This window comes from Anguilla anguilla, chromosome 17, assembly GCF_013347855.1.
Source record: "Anguilla anguilla isolate fAngAng1 chromosome 17, fAngAng1.pri, whole genome shotgun sequence".
Classification (NCBI taxonomy): Eukaryota; Metazoa; Chordata; class Actinopteri; order Anguilliformes; family Anguillidae; genus Anguilla; species Anguilla anguilla.
Genome location: NC_049217.1, coordinates 9164052 through 9186641, shown reverse-complemented (window position 1 = coordinate 9186641; position 22590 = coordinate 9164052). Strand labels below are relative to the sequence as shown.

The window sequence follows — 22590 nt, the reverse complement described above, 5'->3', positions numbered from 1 at the left end:
TTATCTTCAGTAAGCATTCTCAATGCTGTTCGTTATCATTTGCAATAAGCACTCATATTGCTGTTCGTTATCATCTGCAGCAAGCACTCTTAATGATGTTCATTAGCGAAGGTGTGCGTCTGCCGTACGTCCAAGCTCACGCAAGGTTCAGGGTGCGACAGGAGCTGACTCGGAGACAGAAAGGAGCATGTTTTAAGGGTGAAGGCCCTAAGTGGGGTTGACTGATGGGTGACAGGGTGTTGAATAGCGCGCAGAGAGGTATGAGATATGACCCTAGAGAGTCGGCTCGTAAGACAGGGCTTCCCAACACTATACATTAGAAGGAAGCAGAATTCTCTTTTCTTTTCCTTTTGTAGACTTGCATTCCTACCATAAGAGGTCCTAATCAGAACAATGACTTTTGCATGCTTGTAGTACGCTTCTACTTGTCAGCATGTCTGGTGTCTTTGTTTTTCTATAGAACTGCCAGGTTGACAACTTAAAGATTTGATTGATTATCTGTTCATGTTTTATTGCAAAGACTATGAGTGTGCTATGATGTACTACAGTCAAAGGAAAGAATTAAACTCAATCTGTTGTGTAATTTAATTTCTGTTTTCTGACTGTTACAGAAAGGGCAGTATTTCATAAACAATATTTTTAGTAGAATTTGAGTGTGTGTAGACCATGATACAATACAACTGTTGTTTAGGCAAGTGCCTGGAAGGGTTGCCACGGTGACTGTTCTGCACAAGACTGCACGCACAGCACGTGCAGATTATCTAGTGCTGCCAAACCGTACAGGTCCCCTTCCTAAAGTTATAGCATCCCAGGTGTTTATGTGTTTGCGTGTGTGGGTGAGAGTGTGTGTGTGTCTGTTTATGTCCTCCCATTATCTCTGTTCTGGTGCCAGAGGCCTAAAGGCATGTAGCTTAGTTTCCGGACAGGAATACGCCGTCTCTCACATGTCGTTGCCGGCTAGCGCAACACTGGGATCTCTGCGTGCGCTGCACCCTATGTTGGAATGTCTTTTTTTTTCTGGTCCTGAAAGCGCGGGGTGTCTGCGGTGGTCTCCACAGCATCTCACCTCCAGGGCTTTGTCCCAGAGCATGGCGGAGCACCGATCTGGATCCTGTACAAGAGCTCATGATTGACGCCTCATCCCCGTGTGAATATTTTAATATATGTAACCCTCTCAGGTTTTTTTTTCCCCTAAAGGTCAAAGGTCATATGGAGACATTCAAAACTCTGGCCAGGGTTTAAACTGGCTGCTGGGAGTGGTTTCTAATAGGGTTGTTGGAACACACTGGGTCTCACACAATAGCTTGTGCCATATACAGGTGTATGGCAGTGTTTCCAGTAGGAAAGCTGCTACTAGTCAGTGTGCTTGCAATTGCAGAACAGGGGAGATTGCTCAGTGGCTGCTTTGTTTCCATGCAGCAGTGCATCTCCCTCAGAGTCGAAATGAAACATTTATGGAGCTTTCACGTTGTAGGCTGCATGTAAATCTCAATGTGGCATTGCCCCTCTGACCTTAATGTTTCGTTGGAACATGACGATTGCTCGATTTGTTGTTGCTCTCCTAAAGCAAAATGTTAACTGTAAAATGAACTAACTGTAAAAAGAGAGTAATTTGAACTTTAATAATTGGGACACCAATTCTTTCAAGAAGTTTTCCCCAACCAAATTTCAGTCATCCCTCGGCTTTATGAGGTTTAAATTTTCTTTTTTTTTAATTAAAATGCAAATATAACACAATATAGAAAATAATTCTGGAACAAAATAACCACAAGCTTGGCTGGATAATGACTTTCATAACAGAACGAAGTCAAGTAAACAGTTATATACATGAAAGAGAAATTGTCATGAACTTATTTAATGTGCAAAATGAGAGAGTAAGATTTGTATTTATATATTGCGTGTACGTGGCAGCAGTCTGTTGCATACAATTGTTTGGACTTGTATGTTTGTGTGTGTAGTCATCAGATAGGTGGGAGGCCAATGTAGTAGAGTCTTTTCTGGTCCCATTACACCCCTATTCAATTGCCTCTTTATGATGATTGAAAAAGCGGAAATGATTCGGGAAAAGTCCCCGCACTGTCATCTGCTGTATTCAGTGTGGTTATTAGTATGATAAACTCATAATGTTGAAACGGTTTGTAGGCGTAGGCTTATAAAAAATGAAATATACATTAAAACAGATTAACTTAAATTAAATGAAAATGTAAGGTTTAAACTTCGCTTTGTGGTTTAATTTAACCATGGTCAGTTTTTTTTACAGTGTCCTTTGTCATTGCTTGATTATGCACTTAGTGCAAACTTAGCGACATGAACATCTTTCTGTATTGACAGAGATTGTTGGAACGGATAAGCATTGTTTTGCTTTTTGCACAATATTTGGAAATATTTTCTTGCCACTTTCTCAGAACTCCTCACACTGCAATTTCAGTTTTGTTTTCTTGTGCATTTTCAGTGCTATTTTCTTATGCAATATTAGTAGTGATTTTTTGTGAAATTTTAGTGTGGCTTTCTCGTGCAATTGCAGTGCTGTATTCTTGTTAAAATAATTTGTGTTTGTCAGTTAATTTGCAGACTTCAGAACTGTTCTTCTAAACTGACTTCTGAAGTTTATATCAATAGTTATTGTCAAATCTTAGAATTGAATCTAGAGTCATGAGTCTAGATTTTTTTATGGGGATTTGTTGTTTTGACTGCACTTTGCCAGAGTTTGTTATTCATTTTTTGCTTCTTCAGTCTAATTGTATGTTAAATGGATTTCTCTTTGTTTAAAACAGCAGATCGTTTCAAGAAGGCTTTTGCTATGTTGTACAATTAACCCTTTGAAGAGCATATTTCTTGGAATGTTTTTTCAAAAACATTCTACAGTGTCAGTGTTCTAGAACGCCATTGCTTTCAATTGCCAGTAGTGATTGTGACATTAGCATTTGAATGTACAGTTCAGAACTTTCTAATCACATATTTGGGATCTTAGGGCATAAAGTGTTAATGTGAGGTGTGCCACTAAACCCTTGTTGCTCAAGCCCTCCCCGATCTGTGTCAGCACAACGGGCCATCCATCTCAAGGTCACGAATCTGGAATACAAAATTTAGGTACTGGGGATGATACGATACGGCTGAATACCAACTCCCCAATCTTGTTTTTCAATATTCAAGTGGGAGATATTGTTAGGTCTGAACCTTGCGTTGTCATTGAATTTTGCTGTGTTATCGTAAGTTTTGAAAGTTAATATTGGTGATTGCTGAACTTGTGTGTTTTCAAACTAAAAACCAATATTCGCTTTGAATTAGGAGACAAAGTTGAGGATGAATGTTGACTGAATCCAGGTCTGTGTTTAATGTGTATCTTACTTTGTAACTTGTTGACTTTTCTTCTAATTGGAATAACTGGAATCACTGTGATACAAAGATAAGTTTTAGTTGTGTCCTTGGTTCTAATGGAAACCTCTCTGCTCTTAGGTAGGAGGCCAGCGTTGTTACTCAAGCCAAGCAACTGATGGGCTTGACGTCTGTGCAGAGATGACTTTCGTTACATCACAACCACTCTTTCTAATCCTTTCAGTCTAATTGTGGCCGTGGACCAGATGGATTTATGAAGTGTGGACATGCTAAGCTTACCTTGCAAGGCTTTCATAGTGGCCTCATCAAGGAAACCTGATGGCCTGTCCTAGCTATAGACCAAGGCTGCATTCAAAAAGTGGCCAAAAAAATGCCTAAACCAAAAAAATAAAAAATAAAAAATAATTGACCACAAAACTCAATTAAGTTTTGTTCAGTTAAATACAGTAACATATGGCGTTAAAATACAGGCTATGGAAATGTTAAAATATGAAATATTAATTGTTGTTTGCATACAGAAGGCTCTGTATTAACTCACTGCTGGTTTGTATGAGGATTCCAACTTTCATTTACACTACCAGTCAAAAGTTTTAGTAAACCCACAATTTTCAAACAATCAGAGGTGAAAAACATCACCTTTGGTTTTGCCAAAAAATTATCTAAATTTTTAATTCATCAAAATAGCCACCTCTTGCAGAAATAACTGCCGAGCATATTCATGACATTTTTTCTACAAGGACAGTCATCTGACTGTTCTGAAGTTCACGCCTAACAGTGCTAAGTTCCCACAGATGTGCTGCACTTGTGGGTTCTTCTCCTTGACCTTTCTGCCTAGTTCTTCCCAAACTAGCTCGATTTTTTATCTCATGTTTGGCGATTTTAAATAATTTTTAAAGTTTATTTAGCCAAATTTATGTCTCTGTCCTGTGAAGTAAAAGACCATTTTATAACTGACTGTTTACTTACTTTGGCCATTTGAGGTTATATAGAGAAGGTAAACTGTTTAAATTTCACTAGTACAAAAACAGAAGTAATGTGTACTAAAATGTTTGACCGGTAGCGTAAGTAAGGGTCTCAGGGTGCTTGTTTCATTTCCTCATATTTCACCCTCCCACCCCCCAGCCCCCCCCCCCCCCCCCCCAGCCCCCCCCCCCCCCTACCGCTCTCCCCACCTGTGTCTGCAACCCTGAATTCCATGTCACATAACATGTTGCAGTCATTACAGCAAGAGCACGGTGGAGCATGTTAACAAGTCAGCAAAGCCCAACGATGCACTTAATCCTAAAACACTGGGCCCCACGCCTCATGGGGTCCTCATCGAGCCCTTTGAGGGCCGCTTCTGCTGAAGGGGGGCCACTTTTCGTCAGCCGAATTCGGCACACGTCTGTTCAGTGGGATCTCTGATTGTCCTCCCGGGCTGTTGGTGGCTTTTGATTGGCTGTGGAAAGGTTTGGTATATTCAAAAGAGCAAAGGTTTTACTGAAATGTAGAATTGATGGGGGGGGGGGGGGAGGCGGGGCTCAGAAAATGGAGAACACCTCTTGGGAGATGTGGGGGGGGGGGGGGAGGGGCTGTGTCAGGGAACTGCCTAACCAGAATGGTACGAGTGAAGCCTAATAGTTGTGGGAAGATTGCAAAAGACATCCCTGGCAGGACAAGTGAAAGATAAACTGAAAGAGACATGTTGGAGGGATGGAGCTGGGGGAATTTGGGGGGGGGGGGGGCGTATGTTAGTGCTGGGCTGCTTTCCAAGGGTGGGGGGGGGCGGTAATGGAGCTAGCAGGCATGGCTAGGCAGAAGAGCGGCTAGGTGTTATATAGAAAGCGGAGAACCACTGAGCTTGTAAGGCCAGGGCCTGTTTATCGGTACGTTGTGAAGGGGTAGAGTCTGGGTTATGGCCTGGGCAGGGGGGTGAGTGGCGGGGTGAGGGGGGGGGTGGGCAGGAATGAGCAGAGTCATCTCGTGGCTGTAACCCGACGCCCTGGGCCCTGATTGCCTGCAGCAGCTGCGTGTCCACAGATCCACGGGTGTGCATGCTGCCCCCCCCCCGAGCCTATCCCATTAACCCCCCCCCCCCCCAGTCTCCAAACCGACTGCCTTACCATAAACCAGCCGAGACGCATCTTCACGCTCTTTCCTGCTTCTGCCCACCGCCCAGCTGGGACACTCACTGCACTTGTGTTGTCATTTCTCAGCATGCTTTGCTCCTGTGCTAGTCATGTAGCGCCTTATGCCACAACATATGTGCCTGCCAAAGCACCCGTGTTGACTTCTGTAAAGCAGCCGTTCCCACACTGTCCTTCCGGACAGACTGGTGGGCAATGAGCGGAGCTTGAGGTGATAATAAGTTTACGAGTAAAATCCTTTTTTTTTTTTTTTAAATGCAGCTAAGCAACTTAGCACATATCATATGATGCATATTCACACCAGTCACATTAAACATTACTTGTTATACACAATACACACACAGGTGTTTTTATTTATGTTAGATTTCATATTTGAACTTACAGTGTGCCAGACCTATTTTTTTTGGTGAGAAAAAGCAAAATTCTGGAACCATTGATGAAAAGGATAATGGCTCATTCTTCCATGTTGATGGACGGGTTGATGACTTATTGTTTATTGATGATGGGCAGGTTGATGACTCATTCTTCCATGTTGATAGATGGGTTGATGACTCATTCCTTCATGTTGATGGACAGATTGTTGACTCATTCTTTTATGTTGATGGACAGGTTGATGACTCATTCTTTCATGTTTCATTAATATCTGTATTTTACCCAGGTCTGCTACTTTTCTAGGATGTTGCCACGAAATGCCACAGTTACAACATCTGCTAAAGGAATGAGTAAGATGAGGTAAAAGAACAATGTCGGCGCTCGTCTCATATCGTGGGAAAGCGTGAACGTTGAGCCAGGACCTCTTCGGTTTGTCCGGAGTGGACCCGGACTTTGCCATCATCCTGACAGTGTCACCTGTGGTCACCTGGCGTCACTCTGCCATCCCGGGGTAGTGGCATTCATAACTTAGGGGGATGAGAGGGCAGCCTATGGACTCGTCATTTGTCGCACTCGGCAAGGCAGTGTGCAGAGAACATAGAGTGTATGTGGTGTTTTTCCATTGGGTTCCTCGGTTTCTTCTTCCGTAGATTCTGGACCTTAGTGAGCCTGAGAAAGGCAATAAATGAGCACAGAATTAAACAAGGTGTGACCAGCCCATCTGTGGTAACAAGGCCCTTGGGTTGTTCTGGCTTAAAACAGAGCTATATACTCTCTAGAACCGAGCACTGGGGACCCCTGTGTATGCTGATTTTTGCTACAGCCAATCCCCTGCTTAATTAAGGCTGTTGAACGCATGTGGTTAAGTTATTTCATCATTTTTTCTTATGAAAACAACTTCTGCTGATTTGAGTTTCTGTCATGTCTCTGAATTCTTCATTATCTACCAAATAGTTTGTTTCAAGTTAGGTTGTCAGCTTAGCAATGTAGAGCAGCAGTGTGCTAACAAGCTGACATAAATCCAGTCTGAATGCAATTCCGGGAACTAAACTAAACTAGTTTTGTACTGTCCGTCCCTAACATCCCCAGTGACTCATAGCTATTAGCCAGCCATCTGGCTGAGGAATGGGAATTGCGTGAAGCAATCTCAGAAACAGAGGGGAGAGAAAGAAGAGCGCTGTTGATCTGTCCCTGTATTCATGAAGAGAAAAATGAGGGCAAGCTTGTTCCCGTAAACAAGGCTCCCCCACCCCCTTGTTACATGGAGCCAGGGGCTTTGTTCTCATTCTGGCATGATTGTAAGTATGAATCTGACCTCTCCCTCCAAGGAGCATATTGATGTGAGTCCATGAAGCATTTTCAAGAATTCTGAGAAGCACTCCAAATTAATCAAAGTCTTGATTTGGGCTGCTGACATTATACGAAAAATGTTCTTGTAAATGCCAGAGCATCCCCAGTGATTGAGGTTTTTGGATTTCCCAGAATATTTATTTATTTATTAATTTTTGAATCTTGGGAATATTTGCACATGATTTTACGTTACTTGCATGCAGCCATGAGGAATGCAGCCACAGAATGAGTTACTTTTAAAACATCTGCACCAATGGGGAATATAAGATTGCTGATGGAGTTTAAAACAGTAAAAACTGTTTAGTAAAAACTGTGTAATGCAGTGTGCCTAACGTAACATTTATTTGGATTTATTTACAATAGGCAATTTTTTTTAGAATGCAGGTTTTTTCATCAATGTTACTGAATGACTCAAGCAGCGGATTGGTCTCGGCTGTGCCTGCTGGTGGAGGGAGCACGCGCACCTGGGTTGCATTAGCTAATCAGCCCAGGTGCTTAAAGGTGTGCTGCTCTCCACAGTTTGGGGCTGAGACCGGGAGCTCACACCGAGAGCGGTTCTTTATTTGAGTTGTGTTTAATTTCAGTTTTGTTTCTTTTAACAAGATGGGAAAAGTGAACCGCCACTGAAAAGTAGGAGGAGCTGGTCGGCTGGTCGAAAGGAGCTACAGAGCGGGGAACTGAAATAGTTGTCGCTCTGTTTAACTGTCTTTTGTCTTTGTTATTTTAGCTTGTTGTTTTAGTTTATTGGTTTCGCCTGGAACCCATAAGGGGGAAGCGTGATGAAAGTTAAATTTATTTTGTTTTTGAGTGAGTGCGCTCTCTCACTCTCCATGCGGCAATCAATCGAGTTCCCCGGCACTGCTGCATCTCCCTCCCAGGGAGTGTGACATTTTTGTTTAGCACTTTTTGTTGTTTTTTAGCACAAAGATGCTTTGGAAAATCTGAGTACATTCCTGGTGCAGTGGTCAGCCTGACTTTCTGGACCTCTCAGAAGCACCCTGGCAGTGTTACTCTGTTTTTTTTAAAGGCTCGGAGAGCAGATCTGTTGAAATGCAGTCATTTAGCAGCTGGGATCTCTGGGTCTCTGTAGAGAAACTGTCCTGGCTTGGGCCTTTGCCACTTCAGAACAAGGGCTGCATAAGTCATGGCATCATAGCAATGGCCTATAAGGTGATTTTTAAGTTAACCCCTTATGTTAATATATGACCTAAATAGATAATTTCTGAAAAAACCTTGAGTAAATTTCTTGACCATATTTAGAAGATGCATTACATTTTGGCAATTAGCAGTAACAGAGCAAATTACACTTTTTTTACATACAATCCATTTCTACAGCTGGATATTTCACTGAAGCACTCCAGGTTAAACCCCTCCTGAGAATGAGAGCTGCAACATTTTAGTCACAAGCTTCCTTAACCATTACACTACAGTCCTGTCTGGAATATGCCGACTATCTCCCACGACATGTGGGTTTCAAGTTTGTCTCACAATTGTAGTTGTCTCTGAGTCTGTCCTGCATGCTTAGTAATACATTACTACTATGGTAAAGATCCCCTCCCAACAGTATTCCCAGAATGGGGTTCTACTTCCATATGTGTGTGTGTGTGTGTGTGTTTATGTCCTCTGATTAACTGTGTGCCAAGTTACAGGCTTAAAGGCACTGTTCACATTCCATGTCCGGCTAGTGTAACACTGGGATCTCTATAGCCGCGTTTCCACCGCAGGAACTTTACCCCGGAACTAGGAACCTTTTGAGGAACTCAGTGCGTTTCCACCGCAGGAACTAGGGTCTAAATTTAGTTCCGGGGTGGAGCTTGCAGCGCTGAACATTTCTTATTGGTCGAGTACTCGCAGCATTTTTTTGTGTTTGTTTTCAGCCGCCATGTTTAAAAATATTTATTTTCATAACTTCAAATCAAACTTGTATGTTATGCGGCGCAGTAGCCTAGTTTTGGTTATAGCCTGCCAACGTCTTGGAATTATAACGTGTGCTCTTCTGTTCTTTTCTTGCTTTAGTATTTGTTTTATAAATTTTTTTTATAAAAAGCATTCGTGCTGGGACAGCATATTACGTACCAAAACATTCAAACGGATTAATTCGGTTGCTGAATATTTTCTTCCAGATTTTCTTTGTTAGCCCGTTGTAATTGACTCAAAACGTTTGATACAGTTATGTGAGGTATGCGGTAGTTCTGCGTAATTCACATTGGTGATACAGTAAAAGCAAACTGGAAATCACCTTCCGCACTTTTTGTCAGGGTAAAATAACAGGTTAATTCTAGTAATCGTCCCTTTAGCTTTTTCAGACTGCCGTAATCTTACTCTGCCATTCTTCAATTCCACAAAAAGACCAGGAAGACTATGGACTAATTTATGGTACATGGTTCGCATCTGGAGGGCACACTTCGCTGCTCGGCTAGCAGTAACTTCGAAGGAAAGCAAACGGTGGCTGTACCACTACTAATTTAAATTTTCACGCAAGTCAGAGTTTTCGTTCTATTCTTGTCATTTTGCGATTTGCGATATGGAATTGACGATGAGAAAGTAATCAAACAGCAAATTGTTTACAACTTGTGCATGTTTTCTGCTGTTGTTGCCAGTTATACATATAAATGTGAATGCATTCGGTCGCTTCGGATGTCAAGACATGAAAGCGAATGTTCGCATAAAAACATAATGAATGTGTTTGAGAGGATATATAAAACAGTTACAATCTGACTATTGGCCTGTTATATCCTATTTGTTGCATAACAACAGTCCAAGTTCAACTACCAACGACAGTTTTGCTTGACAACGGTAAAATAAGCCCAAACGGCTGCAGAAGAATATTTCAATTCCAGGTGATTAAATCGATAAAAAAAAAAAATACAAAAGTAACCATATATAATCATTGTTGGTAACCCGTTGTATATAAGTGGAATAAACCCCTCTGGGCTGTCCCGGTTATTAGAAAATAATGTAGGCTACTTCGGTGGTAGTATGGGGTTACAGAAGAAATCATAGGACAGATGGACCGACGACAACGTCGTTTTTTCATACGTCAGTGGGCTAATTTGCCTAATCTTCGCGGGACTTTAGACCGCGGTGGAAACGCAGACAACCATGGGCTGAAGGAACCTTTTAGTTCCTTGAAAAGTAGTTCCTGGGACTAAAAGTTCCGGGTAATTTTGGTGGAAACGCGGCTTATATCCGCTACATCCCATGTTGGAATGGCATGTGCATTGCTGGTACGGTGCTGATAGTGTAGGGCCTTTGTGGTGATCTGTATCCTATCGGACCTGGACTGAGTCAGACTCCCGTGTCACGCAATGACTAACGGCAGCTAATAACTACGCTGAATTTCACACATGCCAGTCACAGCAGCCCATAAAATACGCATATAAAGTCCATTGTCTATCATTCATATGACATCCAAACAGGGATTCTGTTCTTTCTTGGTAAATGAATGTCAACTTAAAATGAGAACCTGAGAAGAAGAAAAACATACAAAGTCAAAATACAATGCAAAGTGCAAAACCTGTATTGTATTTCATTGAATGGTATTTCATTGGGGGGGGGTGTAGATTTTGATTGAATGTTAAAACAATCAAGCAATAACTGCATCACTCCAATGCAATACAGTGTTTTCTAGTAGTAAAGGGTTCCGGTACCAAACCTTGCATCACCTCACACACTTACAGACCTTGCGAAATAATATTACAAAAATCTTTATTTTTTGTCATCAATTAATTGTTTCTATACATTGTAACTGATTCATGTCTTGCCCTGTAGCCATGACTGTATTCACAATACAGCACGGCCTCGAGTGCCATATTGCTTAATTAAAAATAAGCGCTAGTTTTTTCATCATGCAATCAGCTGTGTTTGTAAAATAAGGAAACATTTAAAATGAACATTTGAATTTATTTTTAAGTCAAGGTTAAGGACAAATGTTGATTGAATACAGACCGACATCTAAATGGTCTCTGTTAAAAATACTTTTGATGTTATCAAATCCATATCAATATCAATGTGTGAGGCTTGTAATTTGAACAGGTGGAAAGCTGTAGGCATGCAGTAGAAAGAAAAGATGTTGACAACTTCTGGCACGTCTTGGGATATATTTCACAAAATGAAAAGTGTGCAGTAACTATCTTTAGTTTGTTGAGCTTGAACGATTGAGATTTGTATTTAGAGAAATGGTCAAGTGTTAATGTTCCCAGTGTCACAAGAAGCTTAAACAAGGATCAAAATGTCTTTGGGTGAGATTGCTTCAGCAAAGGGGACAAAGATACCATATAGAAATACCCTGAAGCACCAATACCATTATTTTATAGGCATTAATGGGTATAATAACATGTGTTATTACTACCAAATTATGAAGCCCAGATTTTTTAAAAAAAGCACTTGGGGACTTCAGAGCAGTTGTGTATGTACTGTGGGGTCCAACTCTTTCAGTATTCCCAGCAGTTGGGCCCAGGTACACTGGCTGGGGAAAGGACACTAGCCTTTGCTGATTTATGGCTGAGATTCAGAGGGAGGTGTGTGGGATTTACAGTGGCAAACGTCTTCACTGGCGAACATTGCATCTGTCCTGCTTTTTGGAGTCAGCGCTTGTCTTTGCAGTGTATTCATTGCCTGTTACTCTTTCTCTGTCTTCTCTCTCTCTCTCCCTGTCTCTCCTTCTCTCCTCCCCCCCCCCTCCGGTGTTCCCAGACCGTTCCTGAGGGACCCCGTTGTGGTGGTTTCTCGCATTGCAGAATGCCAAGATGGTCGGCCTGCTCCACCACACAGGCAACGATGCGTTCCGCCGCTTCACCCCGGAGTCGCTGGCGGAGATCGAGCGGCGGATGGCTGAGGAGAAGGCGGAGCAGGAGGAGCACGAGCACGTAGAGGTGGCCGAGGAGGACCTGCCCAAGCCCAGAGGTGACCTGGAGGCGGGCAAGAGCCTGCCGTTCATCTACGGAGACCCGCCGCCCGAGCTGCTCAACGTTCCCCTGGAGGAACTGGATCCTTTCTACAAAGCACAGAAAGTAGGGCCTGTAGACCATGCCCAATGACCCACATGTAGAGAACCAAGAAGGCCACAGTCCTCAGTGGGCTAGACTGGGCCTCTATTGCTGAGATATTTGCAAAACCCCAACTACCAATCATTCCCAGGGCCTGTTTTGGAATTTCCATTTTATTTTCAGCCCAATATGACTCGCATAAGCCAATACATGCATTTAAAAAAATACATACAAATGCTAATTTCGTAACCAGTTTTTTGTAGATATTTCAACATATATTACCTCCACAGGAGAGAACATAGACAATATGTGTTCATATTGTCTGGACTGATTGAATGACATTAATGTTCATTCAATCAGTCATAGCGACATTTTTATATGCAAACAACATAAATCTCATTTATTTGTTTGATACTGAAGTGATGTTGTGATACGTAACATGTTTCCAAATCTCTCTTAACCTTTTGTTTCTATCTATCCCGCTACTTTTCTCCCTCTCTCTCCTTCCCCCTCCTCTTTTCTCTCTCCCTCTGCAGACCTTTATTGTCATCACCAAAGGGAATACAATCTTTAGGTTTAATGCTGAACCTGCCTGCTACCTTCTGAGCCCTTTCAGCATTGTTAGAAGAGGAGCCATCAGAGTCCTCATACATTCATATCCTTTATTGTCAAAATTCTGCTGTTTTTCAGTCATTTTGAAAACTGAGGTGTACCTTCAGTTGACATATGTCCTTTAGATTAAATCGCAGTTCAATGCAAATATTAGTTTTAATCTTTTATCTTAGTTTACATTTTGGGAAGTTTGGGCATTTTGAGGTATACAAAACACTTCTGCTTCATTATATCGAAGAAAAATGGTTGATTTGTCTGCTAATGTAGATTCACCCAAAAAGTTAACTCTTCTTATTACTGCACAGCCAATTATTTTATTTATTGTTTTTCAACTAATATATGTGCTTGCTAAATTAAGGGTTAGGGTTAGGGTTTTTTAAAATCTTTTTTGGTTTTAGCATTTTGGAATTGGTTTTAGAGTTTGCATGCTGTTTTCACGATGATTTACTCCTGTTAAACATGTTTTAAGTTCTTGCATAGCCCTGCAATGCATTTCCCTGTTGTCTACTAACATTTGAAAGTTTTCCTTAACTCTAAATTAAATTGTTTAGCTTGTTTATCATGCTAACCATTCTATCGAACTGTGTGTTCATGACAATGAGCAATCCCCCACCATGGAGTAAAACTGTAGAGTGAGTATCAATTTTGTTTCTTCGATGGACTACATAGTTTTTGAAAGGGCTGGTTTTTCAATGTAAATTGGCCCTGAGTTTTAGACTCCAGTCCTAGAGGGTTGCAATGCCTGCTGCCTTTTGGTGTGTAATGTTAAAACACACCAAAAAGCATGGAATCTTTTCGTTAACAGTCCATACAGCAAGACCTAAATTGGCAGCTAATTGAAAGAAAACCACAACAATGCAGATACTGTAAACTTAAAAATATAGAGTTTGACACCCCTGTCTTAAAATACATATACATTTTTGATTAGATCATTATTTGACTTGGAACATCACAAAGTGAGATCATAGTGCCTTGCTTTTAAAACAACACAAGTTTAACCATTGATCTCCTCTCTTGTACAGGTATGTTTTTACTGGTATTTATACCTTTGAGGCAACGATCAAAGTGCTGTCCCGAGGCTTCTGTATGGGCTCATTTACATTCCTTCGAGATCCATGGAACTGGCTGGATTTCATGGTGATCAGCATGGCGTGAGTATTAGAATATTAGAGTATTATAGTGAGTATTAAGGCTGGGTGACTGTTATGTTACCCACCTGTCTGCAGGTTACAGTTATATTTTATGTGTTAAAGAGGTGAAGGGAGGGTAGAGGTGGTTTCTCAGGGCAGTAGAGGAGTAGAAGGGTACAGAGTTTTGTTCACTAAAATAAAATAAAAAATTAAATTGAGGGGGTGTTGTGGCCCATTGGTGGGTCATGAGAGGTGGTTGTAGCATTATGTGTCATGTACGTTATGCATGTTCTACACATTCCATACACGTTTAACCCTTTGAACCCTTGGAATGTTTTTTTTTTTTTAACTCTAAGTCAGTGTCCTAGAACTCCATTGCTTTCCATTAATAGTAATGATTGTGACATTCAAATGTTCATTTAAGAACATTCTATTCACATATTTGTGATCTTACACCTTTAAGGGTTAAACCTGTAAGTGTTCCGCCAGCACTTCCACATTTGAGAATCCTGTTTATCAGGCTAGACTTTAATTCATGCATGGTGGGTTGCCGGAAATGTATTCACTGATAAAATGGACTCTGGGGTCAGAAAGGTGTGGAAGTTCTGAGTTGCATAATGAGGCAGGTCATCATACAGGCACTTTGCAGTCCCTCACACCTCATTGTAGGAGGTCAGCTAGCACAATGGGGGCACAGTGACAACCAACTCAAAAGGTGAAAGGTAAAAGGTCAGGATATTTACACCATCTCCTTTGTCAGCCTCCTGCCTCATCCACTGACTTAACCCCCATCTTTGTCTTCTATTAACCCTCTCCCACCCTCTGTTGCCCCCTCAAAATCCTGTCTGTTCTTTTAACCTTTCCCACCAACACCACTCCACCCAAATGAAAATGTTTGTCCACTTGCAACCTGGGGGTCATGTAGCAAGTCTATTTTTACCCTCCCAGCCCACCTTCCCCCATGCTCCCCCTTCTATGCCCTCTCCTTAGCAGTTCTCCAGGTCTGTTCCAACCAGGCCCCCCCTGCCATCCCGCCCCCATAAGGTTTTTGTGGCAGATGAAAATTACTGCCTTATTTCAGTGATGTCACTGCAGGTTATTTTTGTGGTAGGAAAGTGCTGTATCTCATCAGGTTCAATCTAAATACTTACCAGGTAGTGCCATTATTATTATTATTATTATTATTATTATTATTATTATTGTTGTTGTTATTGTTATTGTTATTATTTATTTTTTATTATTATATTTCCATATATATCTTTCATATATTCCGTAGTCCTGTATTTTAAGATGCAAGCAATTATGTGCTACTACCAATGTCCTCCATATTCGAAAACACGCACAATTCTGGGTACACATTTTTGTAGTTTCTAGAATATATCAGCACAGAGCTAGGGCTGAATTAAACAAATCAACAGCATGTTTAATATGGCCTTATGGGACCTTTGCTGATTTTCACTCTGGAGGTACAAATTTAATTTTGCACTGGATTACAGCCTAGATTTCCAAGTGCCTTTCCTGCCGAGGGTACAGCTACTGGCATAAATACTGTCTTTCAACTTTTATTAATTGATTCAAACACCCCCTCATCAGCTGACAGTCATCAGCTGTAGCTATTTGGCTTCAGAAAGCGAGTTGTTGCTTTCATGCTAAATATAGACTTTCTCAAACCATATCATTTACCACAGCAGCAGTTGCTGTCCACCTTTTGTGTAAATGGCTGCTCAATGGGGCGGGAGGAATTTTTAATTTGACAAGAAACCTTACAATCCTCTGCCTCCTCGCCAGACCAGGCATGCTACACATGTACCTCCTGTACCAATTTCATATTACATGTACCTCCATCCAGCACTTATATTGCACTTGTATCATTATCCCGATATTGTAGTTTGTTGTCATGCCTCCTAGTTTGACTTAACATTACTTTCTGACCTAGCCTATGCTTACGGAGTGAACTTGTCTTAATGGTCGTCATTGTAATGAATAACTGTTACATAATCAGTATTGTACCTTATTGGACCTGTGTTTCGTAGTTGTTCCAATGACCTAGAGTATACACTTACTGTAAGTCGCTTTGGATAAAAGTATCTGCCAAATAAATGTAATCTAATGTAACTAGGGTCAAATATTAATTTGATATACTTCAACAACCCTTTTCACACCAGATGTTTAAGCAGCATCAAAAGAGGTAAGGTGCTCTGAATACGTAATGCGTCCAGGTCTGCTCATGGTGTTGATCTCTTTCGGCTGTGTCTGCAGGTACCTCACTGAGTTTGTCGACCTGGGCAACGTGTCTGCTCTTCGGACGTTCCGTGTGCTCAGAGCCCTAAAAACTATCACTGTAATTCCCGGTACGTGTCACTTAAGAATTCCCACTGTGGTTAGTGCAATGCTGTCAAAATGCTGTGTAAATTACAGTGTAATTTAAATGAGTCTTTCTTACTCTGTGATTAGTCAATGTCTGGTTGGGACCCCCCCTCTTTTCTATTTTTTTTGTGGGGTCCCAGGTCTGAAAACCATTGTGGGGGCCCTGATCCAGTCGGTGAAAAAGCTGGCGGATGTGATGATCCTCACCGTCTTCTGCCTCGCTGTCTTCGCCCTCATTGGGCTGCAGCTGTTCATGGGCAACCTGCGGCAAAAGTGCATCCGTTGGCCGCCGATCAATGACACGTGGGCCTACAACGCCACTGGCCCCTCCAGCTACGCTACCGATGGCTATTCCAACGCTTCCGACTTCAACTCCTACATCAGCAACCCAGGTGTCAGTCTTCACAGCTGCATACTGTCATCCCAGTGTTGCCATGACAACAGCCATTGACATTACCCAATCTACCGACAATTAGAACCTGTTCTTAAATTTGAATACGTACATTTGCTTCTTTTTTTGAACGCATTTCATTTCATTGACCACCAAACAAAATATGAGAAGGAAATGGCTAGTAGCACACAACAAAATTTGTTGTGAATGCAGCAAATTGTGGTTATGTCAAGTAAAGATGCATAACATTTTGCTACTGTAAAGTAAATGAGTGGTAAAGTTAATTTGTCTGTCTTATACTTACGCTGTGCTGTGTCCTTCATAGAAAACCACTACTTTTTGGATGGACAACTGGATCCTCTTCTTTGTGGAAACAGCTCTGATGCTGGGTAGGTCCATTTTTTAGGTTGATATACAAATTATATGGTGTCACATGTTTCAATTTTTTGGGTTTGCGGTCTTTTTGTGAGGCTTTAAAGTTACATTTTCCATTGGGCCGTTGTTATTGAAGTAACATATTTGGAAAAATAATGCTCAATTGTAGGCTTATTTAAACCATAGCATGATTTCAATAAAGTCAATTAATTTAAATCACCCATATAACTATTTCATATCTGGCTTTGCCTGCTGAGTTAGAGTGTTTGGGGAATAGTAGACTGGGAGGGTTCTGTTTCAACTAATTATTAATGATTTCCTTGTTAATAGAAAATGCCCAGAGGGCTACATGTGTATGAAGGCTGGACGAAACCCAAACTATGGCTACACAAGCTACGATAACTTCGGCTGGGCTTTCCTGGCTCTCTTTCGTCTTATGACACAGGACTTCTGGGAGAATCTGTTTCAGCTGGTACCCACGCACTTACACATGTCAAACCCACCATAACCAAGACCTAGATTCAACCAGCATCTCTACATAACTTAATGTTAGACTATCCAGCCACAAATAGACACTATTCACTTTTCATTTAACACTATTCATAAAACTATTCTTTGGTTTCTTGAAGCCAAGAATTCCAAGCAACTTGCCAAAAAAAAAATTAGCCCAACATTGCTTTCAATAAAACAAAACTGGCTTCCTAGCTCTTCTAACGTCTCATCTCTTCTTGTGCAGACTTTGCGCGCTGCAGGAAAGACCTACATGATCTTCTTCGTGGTCATCATATTCCTGGGCTCCTTCTATCTCATCAACCTCATCCTGGCCGTGGTGGCCATGGCCTACGCAGAGCAGAACGAAGCCACTATTACCGAGGCCAGGGAAAAAGAGGAAGAGTACCAGAGGATTCTAGAGCAGCTGAAGCACCAGGAGGCAGAGGTTAGTTGATTGTGTGGCGCATTCAGTCAAACAAAAAAACTATTGTGATTTACTTCCAGGAAGCCGTTAAGAGGTGATCATGAAATGAGCTCAACAGCGCAGTTATGTGATTTAAAAAAGGGTTAAAATGGACAGAGCCCAGACTTGAAAAGTGGTCCTTGATTGGTTAATCATTTAATCTACAGAAACACCATGAAGCTGATGAAAAAGAGCGGGATGACGGTTCAGAGCAAGAGTTTGCCGATGATGAACAGAGTCTTGGAGAGGATGGCAAGGTCAGGAGGGGCGGTCCCCCAAAAAATTGTGCTTGTAGACAAATCTACCATCCTTTTTCGGATCAGACCAAGCATACAAAAAACTGTTGTTAATGTTCTGCTCTGTGATTCTGCAGGGTCTTGGGAAGAAAACGGGGAAAGAGGACATGTCCAATGGATCTAAACTCAGCGTGCTTGAACTGGACAAAGCAGCCCTCCAGAAAAGACACTCTATTGCTGTTAGTGTGATCAGCAATCAGATCGAAGGTAACTCTGGGCAACTCATAGTAGGCCAGGGGTGTCCAATCTTATCCAGAAAGCTCCAGTGTGGGTACAGGTTTTTGTTTTAGCCCAGCACACCTCAAAGTCTTGATTGAAGACCATGATTAGTTAATCAGGTTGAATCAGGTGTTGTGGTACTGGGCTAAAACAAAAACCTGCAGCCATATCAGTCCTTTTCAGATAAGATTGGACACCCCCTATACAAAGCTTTCAATAGACCAGTGGTCTCCAACCCTGGTCCTGGAGAACTACAGGGTCTGCTGGTTTTTGTTTTCACCTTAAAATCAGCACCCAACTGAGGCCCAAGACACCAAGTGAGTTGAGTTAACTGTGTAATCAACTGCTCTAATTGATTCATGAAGTGCAGAGTCACTATGAAAACCAGCAGACCCTGTAGCTCTCCAGGACCAGGGTTGGAGACCACTGCATTTCTCATGGCCTCTGAAACATGGGTGTTTACTACTGCATGAGGTATAATTAAAGAGAAGAAGATGAAAAGAAAGGCAATACACTACACGGTGGCGATGTGTTGCATTCAATAATTATTGTAGCGGTATTCCGCCCAGCCCTATTATTGACTATTGGGTTATGCCCCTGATGACAGCACCAGCACTATTAATTGCTCTTATGTAAGTTGCTCTGGATAAGAGAATCTGCTAAATGCCTAAATGTGAACATATTGTGGACCATTTTCGATGTTTTGACAGAGCTTGAGGAGGCTGAGAGACCATGTCCCCCAGGGTGGTACAAATTTGCCGATATTTTCCTGAAATGGAACTGTTGTCAACCGTGGATCATCTTCAAAAAATGGGTGTACTTTGTGGTGATGGACCCATTTGTGGACCTCGGTATTACCATCTGCATTGTCCTGAACACCCTGTTCATGGCTATGGAGCACTTTCCTATGACCGAGGAGTTTGGTAATATGCTGGGTGTTGGAAACCTGGTAAGACCCTGGCTCTTTTCATGAGATGAAAATTTAGACAGCGTATTCTTTACGTGCAAAGCTGCAATGGAAAGCCACGATTTTCAGATTTAGAGGGTTGGTAAATGATATATCAAAGACAGAAATAAAATTTGACAAAACCATTTGACAAAGATCCATAGTCTGGCACTTGCTCTGCACCAGAAAATATATAAACAAGGGGAAAATGTGCTCTCTCAAACAAACAGAGAAGTTTGTAACAATGAGCAAAGATAATACATTTTGACATTCGGGGTTGGGAATAAATAAATAATAATAGAAAAAAAACAAATCTCAGGGCACACCTCTCAATTTCTTTCTCCAGGTTTTCACTGGGATCTTCACTGCTGAGATGGTCCTCAAACTCATTGCCATGGATCCATACTATTATTTCCAGGTTGGGTGGAACATTTTCGACAGCATTATTGTCACCCTGAGCCTGGTGGAGCTGGGTCTGGCTGATGTTGAGGGCCTGTCTGTGCTCAGGTCATTCCGTTTGGTAAGGCTAATCTCAAGGCTTAACATTTTACCCTTTTGTTTGAACCTTCCCTTGGGATTGAAGTTCAGAATGTCCTCGTTCTTTCTGGGGTTAAAAAAGAACTTCTCTCATCCTGATATAAGACTGTGCCATTATCTATATTATGTCTACTAAGAATAAACAAAAACTTGTTCTTTAGCAAGTTTGCAGTTTGTGCTGAACAGAGTTCATTTTGGTAACTGCTGAACTGTGACAAATATAACAAACATGCATAATTTTATTGATTGATCGGCAAGGAAAAATGTTGATTGGATCCATGCCTGGCTTAATGCTGTCATATTTGCAATAGTTGATTTAGGAAAGGGATTAAATGTTATTCTTCTGTGAACTCACATTCTATTAGTATGACCACCAGTTCCAGGGGTCAGAAAGAAGTCCTGCCATGTGTTTCTTCCCCCCATGAACTCAGCCAGCTGATTTTACTCATTAATTTGGTCTCCTGGCTGAAGAATTGCGCTAATTAGCAAATCCTGGTGAGTGGAACAGTAATAATGGGGAGGACTTTTACTTTGAGCCTGGATTTTACACCTCTGATGACCACACATGGCTGACAGCAAGACTTTTGATTTAAATATAACTGAAAGCATACCCTGACCTGTTGAAAACTCTGCTGTCTAACAGCCTAATGAAAACAGACTGAATTTCTTTGCTGAGTAGTCTCAATGCAATGATTTTGTTCTTTAATAGTCCTGACAGTTATACTACATGACCCAAAATATGTGGACACCTGACGTCCAACATCTCATCCAAAATTATGGGCATTAATATGGAGTTGGTCCACCCTTTGCTGCTATAACAACCTCCATTCTTCTGGGAAGACTTTATACTGGATGTTGGAGCATTGCTGCAGGGATTTGCTTCCATTCAGCCAGATGAGCAATAGTGAGGTCAGGCACTGATTGGGCAATTAGGCCTGGCTCGCAGATGGTTTTCGAATTGATCCCAAAGGTGTTGGATGGGGTTGAGGTCAGGGCTAATCTCAACAAAACCATTTCTATATGGACCTTGCTGTGTGCCCAGGGGCATTGTCATGCTGAAACAGGATTTTCCTCCACTGGAACTAGTCCAAACCATGAAAAACAGCCCCAGACCAAGGGGTATCCAGATACTTTTGGTCTAATATATACAGTATATTAGGGAAGTCAAATTAACGTATTAATTTCGATTAATCAATTAATTATAAAACTAACATGTTAAAAAAGTAATGCAAATTAACGCATATAATATTATTTAATGTTTATGTTAATTAATTGATGTACCGATGTTACTGTAAGTTGCTGCGTGTTGAATAACACTACCTATATTACCAAATAACCCAACCGTTGCATTTTGCCACACTGTCAGCCATTATGGGGTTCAGACACTCTGACAAACCGGCCCTTCAGCTGGAGCGGTTGGTGTGGCTCTGTGCCTCTGAAAGCAGCGCTAATTTCTAAACGACATGAGAGCACTCAGGGTGCCACTGACACTACCGGAGTGAATTTACGAATACACTCCTCTGACACCGTGCGTTGCACAATTACAACCGGTCAGTGCGTTAGTTGCACATGTAAATAGTATGTTAAATAGTTAAAAAAGACTGTTATGGCCACATTGGTGCTTAAGTGATAAGCTTATGTTAAATAATAAAAACTGTTATGGCCACATTTTATGCTAAGTGATAGACTTATGTTCAATGATAAAAAGAGATGTATTTGGAAAAATGATTGGAAATAAAACAATTTATTGATTTCTAATGCCCCTTTTGATATTTTTATTCAATGCTTTACTCATGTGCCACAATAATGAAATGTTTTTGAGTTTAAATATCTTTTGGGGGTTTTTCCAAGCAAATATTGACATATGTGATTAATTTGATTAATTAATCAGCATATCATGTAATTAATTCGATAAAAAATTTTAATTGATTGACTGACATATATATATATATATATATATATATACACTCAACCAGAAAGTGTACCTTTCTCTTTTGTTTTGTTTTTTCTCTCTATGCTGTGTGTGGAGGGTAGATGCGTGTCTTCAAGCTGGCCAAGTCATGGCCGACCCTCAACATGCTGATCAAGATCATCGGGAACTCGGTGGGCGCCCTGGGAAACCTCACCCTGGTGCTGGCCATCATCGTCTTCATCTTTGCCGTGGTGGGCATGCAGCTGTTCGGCAAGAGCTACAAGGACTGCGTGTGCAAGATTGCCGAGGACTGCGAGCTGCCGCGCTGGCACATGACCGACTTCTTCCACGCCTTCCTCATCATCTTCCGGATCCTGTGCGGGGAGTGGATCGAGACCATGTGGGACTGCATGGAGGTGGCTGGCCAGGCCATGTGCCTCATTGTCTTCATGATGGTCATGGTCATAGGCAATCTGGTGGTGAGTAGTCCAAAATACCGCATGGAAAGTGATGGGTGTGAACTTGAGGTGCTTCTTTTTCACGGTGGAGTCCAGATGGAGACCCCTCTGATTTATTTTTAGCCTGGATTCAATCAACATGCCTTTTTTATGCTCGGACACAGATTGGCAAATTTAGAAAATGCCAAACTCAACTCATTAAACTGTGTTTAAATGATCA

The 22590-nt window shown here is 41.5% G+C and overlaps 1 protein-coding gene across 2 annotated transcripts in view; it reads left to right on the top strand.

The window, feature by feature from the left end:
• scn4ab (sodium channel, voltage-gated, type IV, alpha, b) overlaps positions 1–22590 on the top strand; it is a 41225-nt gene that overhangs the window by 4088 nt on the left and 14547 nt on the right. For both annotated transcript variants that reach the window (XM_035398166.1, XM_035398167.1), the window contains exons 2-15: positions 11880–12196; positions 12709–12827; positions 13327–13416; positions 13807–13935; positions 16174–16265; positions 16422–16673; positions 16998–17061; positions 17378–17519; positions 17784–17984; positions 18170–18259; positions 18376–18505; positions 19228–19466; positions 19810–19983; positions 22035–22391. In XM_035398166.1, coding sequence (XP_035254057.1) covers positions 11933–12196; positions 12709–12827; positions 13327–13416; positions 13807–13935; positions 16174–16265; positions 16422–16673; positions 16998–17061; positions 17378–17519; positions 17784–17984; positions 18170–18259; positions 18376–18505; positions 19228–19466; positions 19810–19983; positions 22035–22391 — 2343 coding nt within the window. In that variant the 5' untranslated portion in view covers positions 11880–11932. The remainder of the gene's footprint in view (positions 1–11879; positions 12197–12708; positions 12828–13326; positions 13417–13806; positions 13936–16173; positions 16266–16421; positions 16674–16997; positions 17062–17377; positions 17520–17783; positions 17985–18169; positions 18260–18375; positions 18506–19227; positions 19467–19809; positions 19984–22034; positions 22392–22590) is intronic.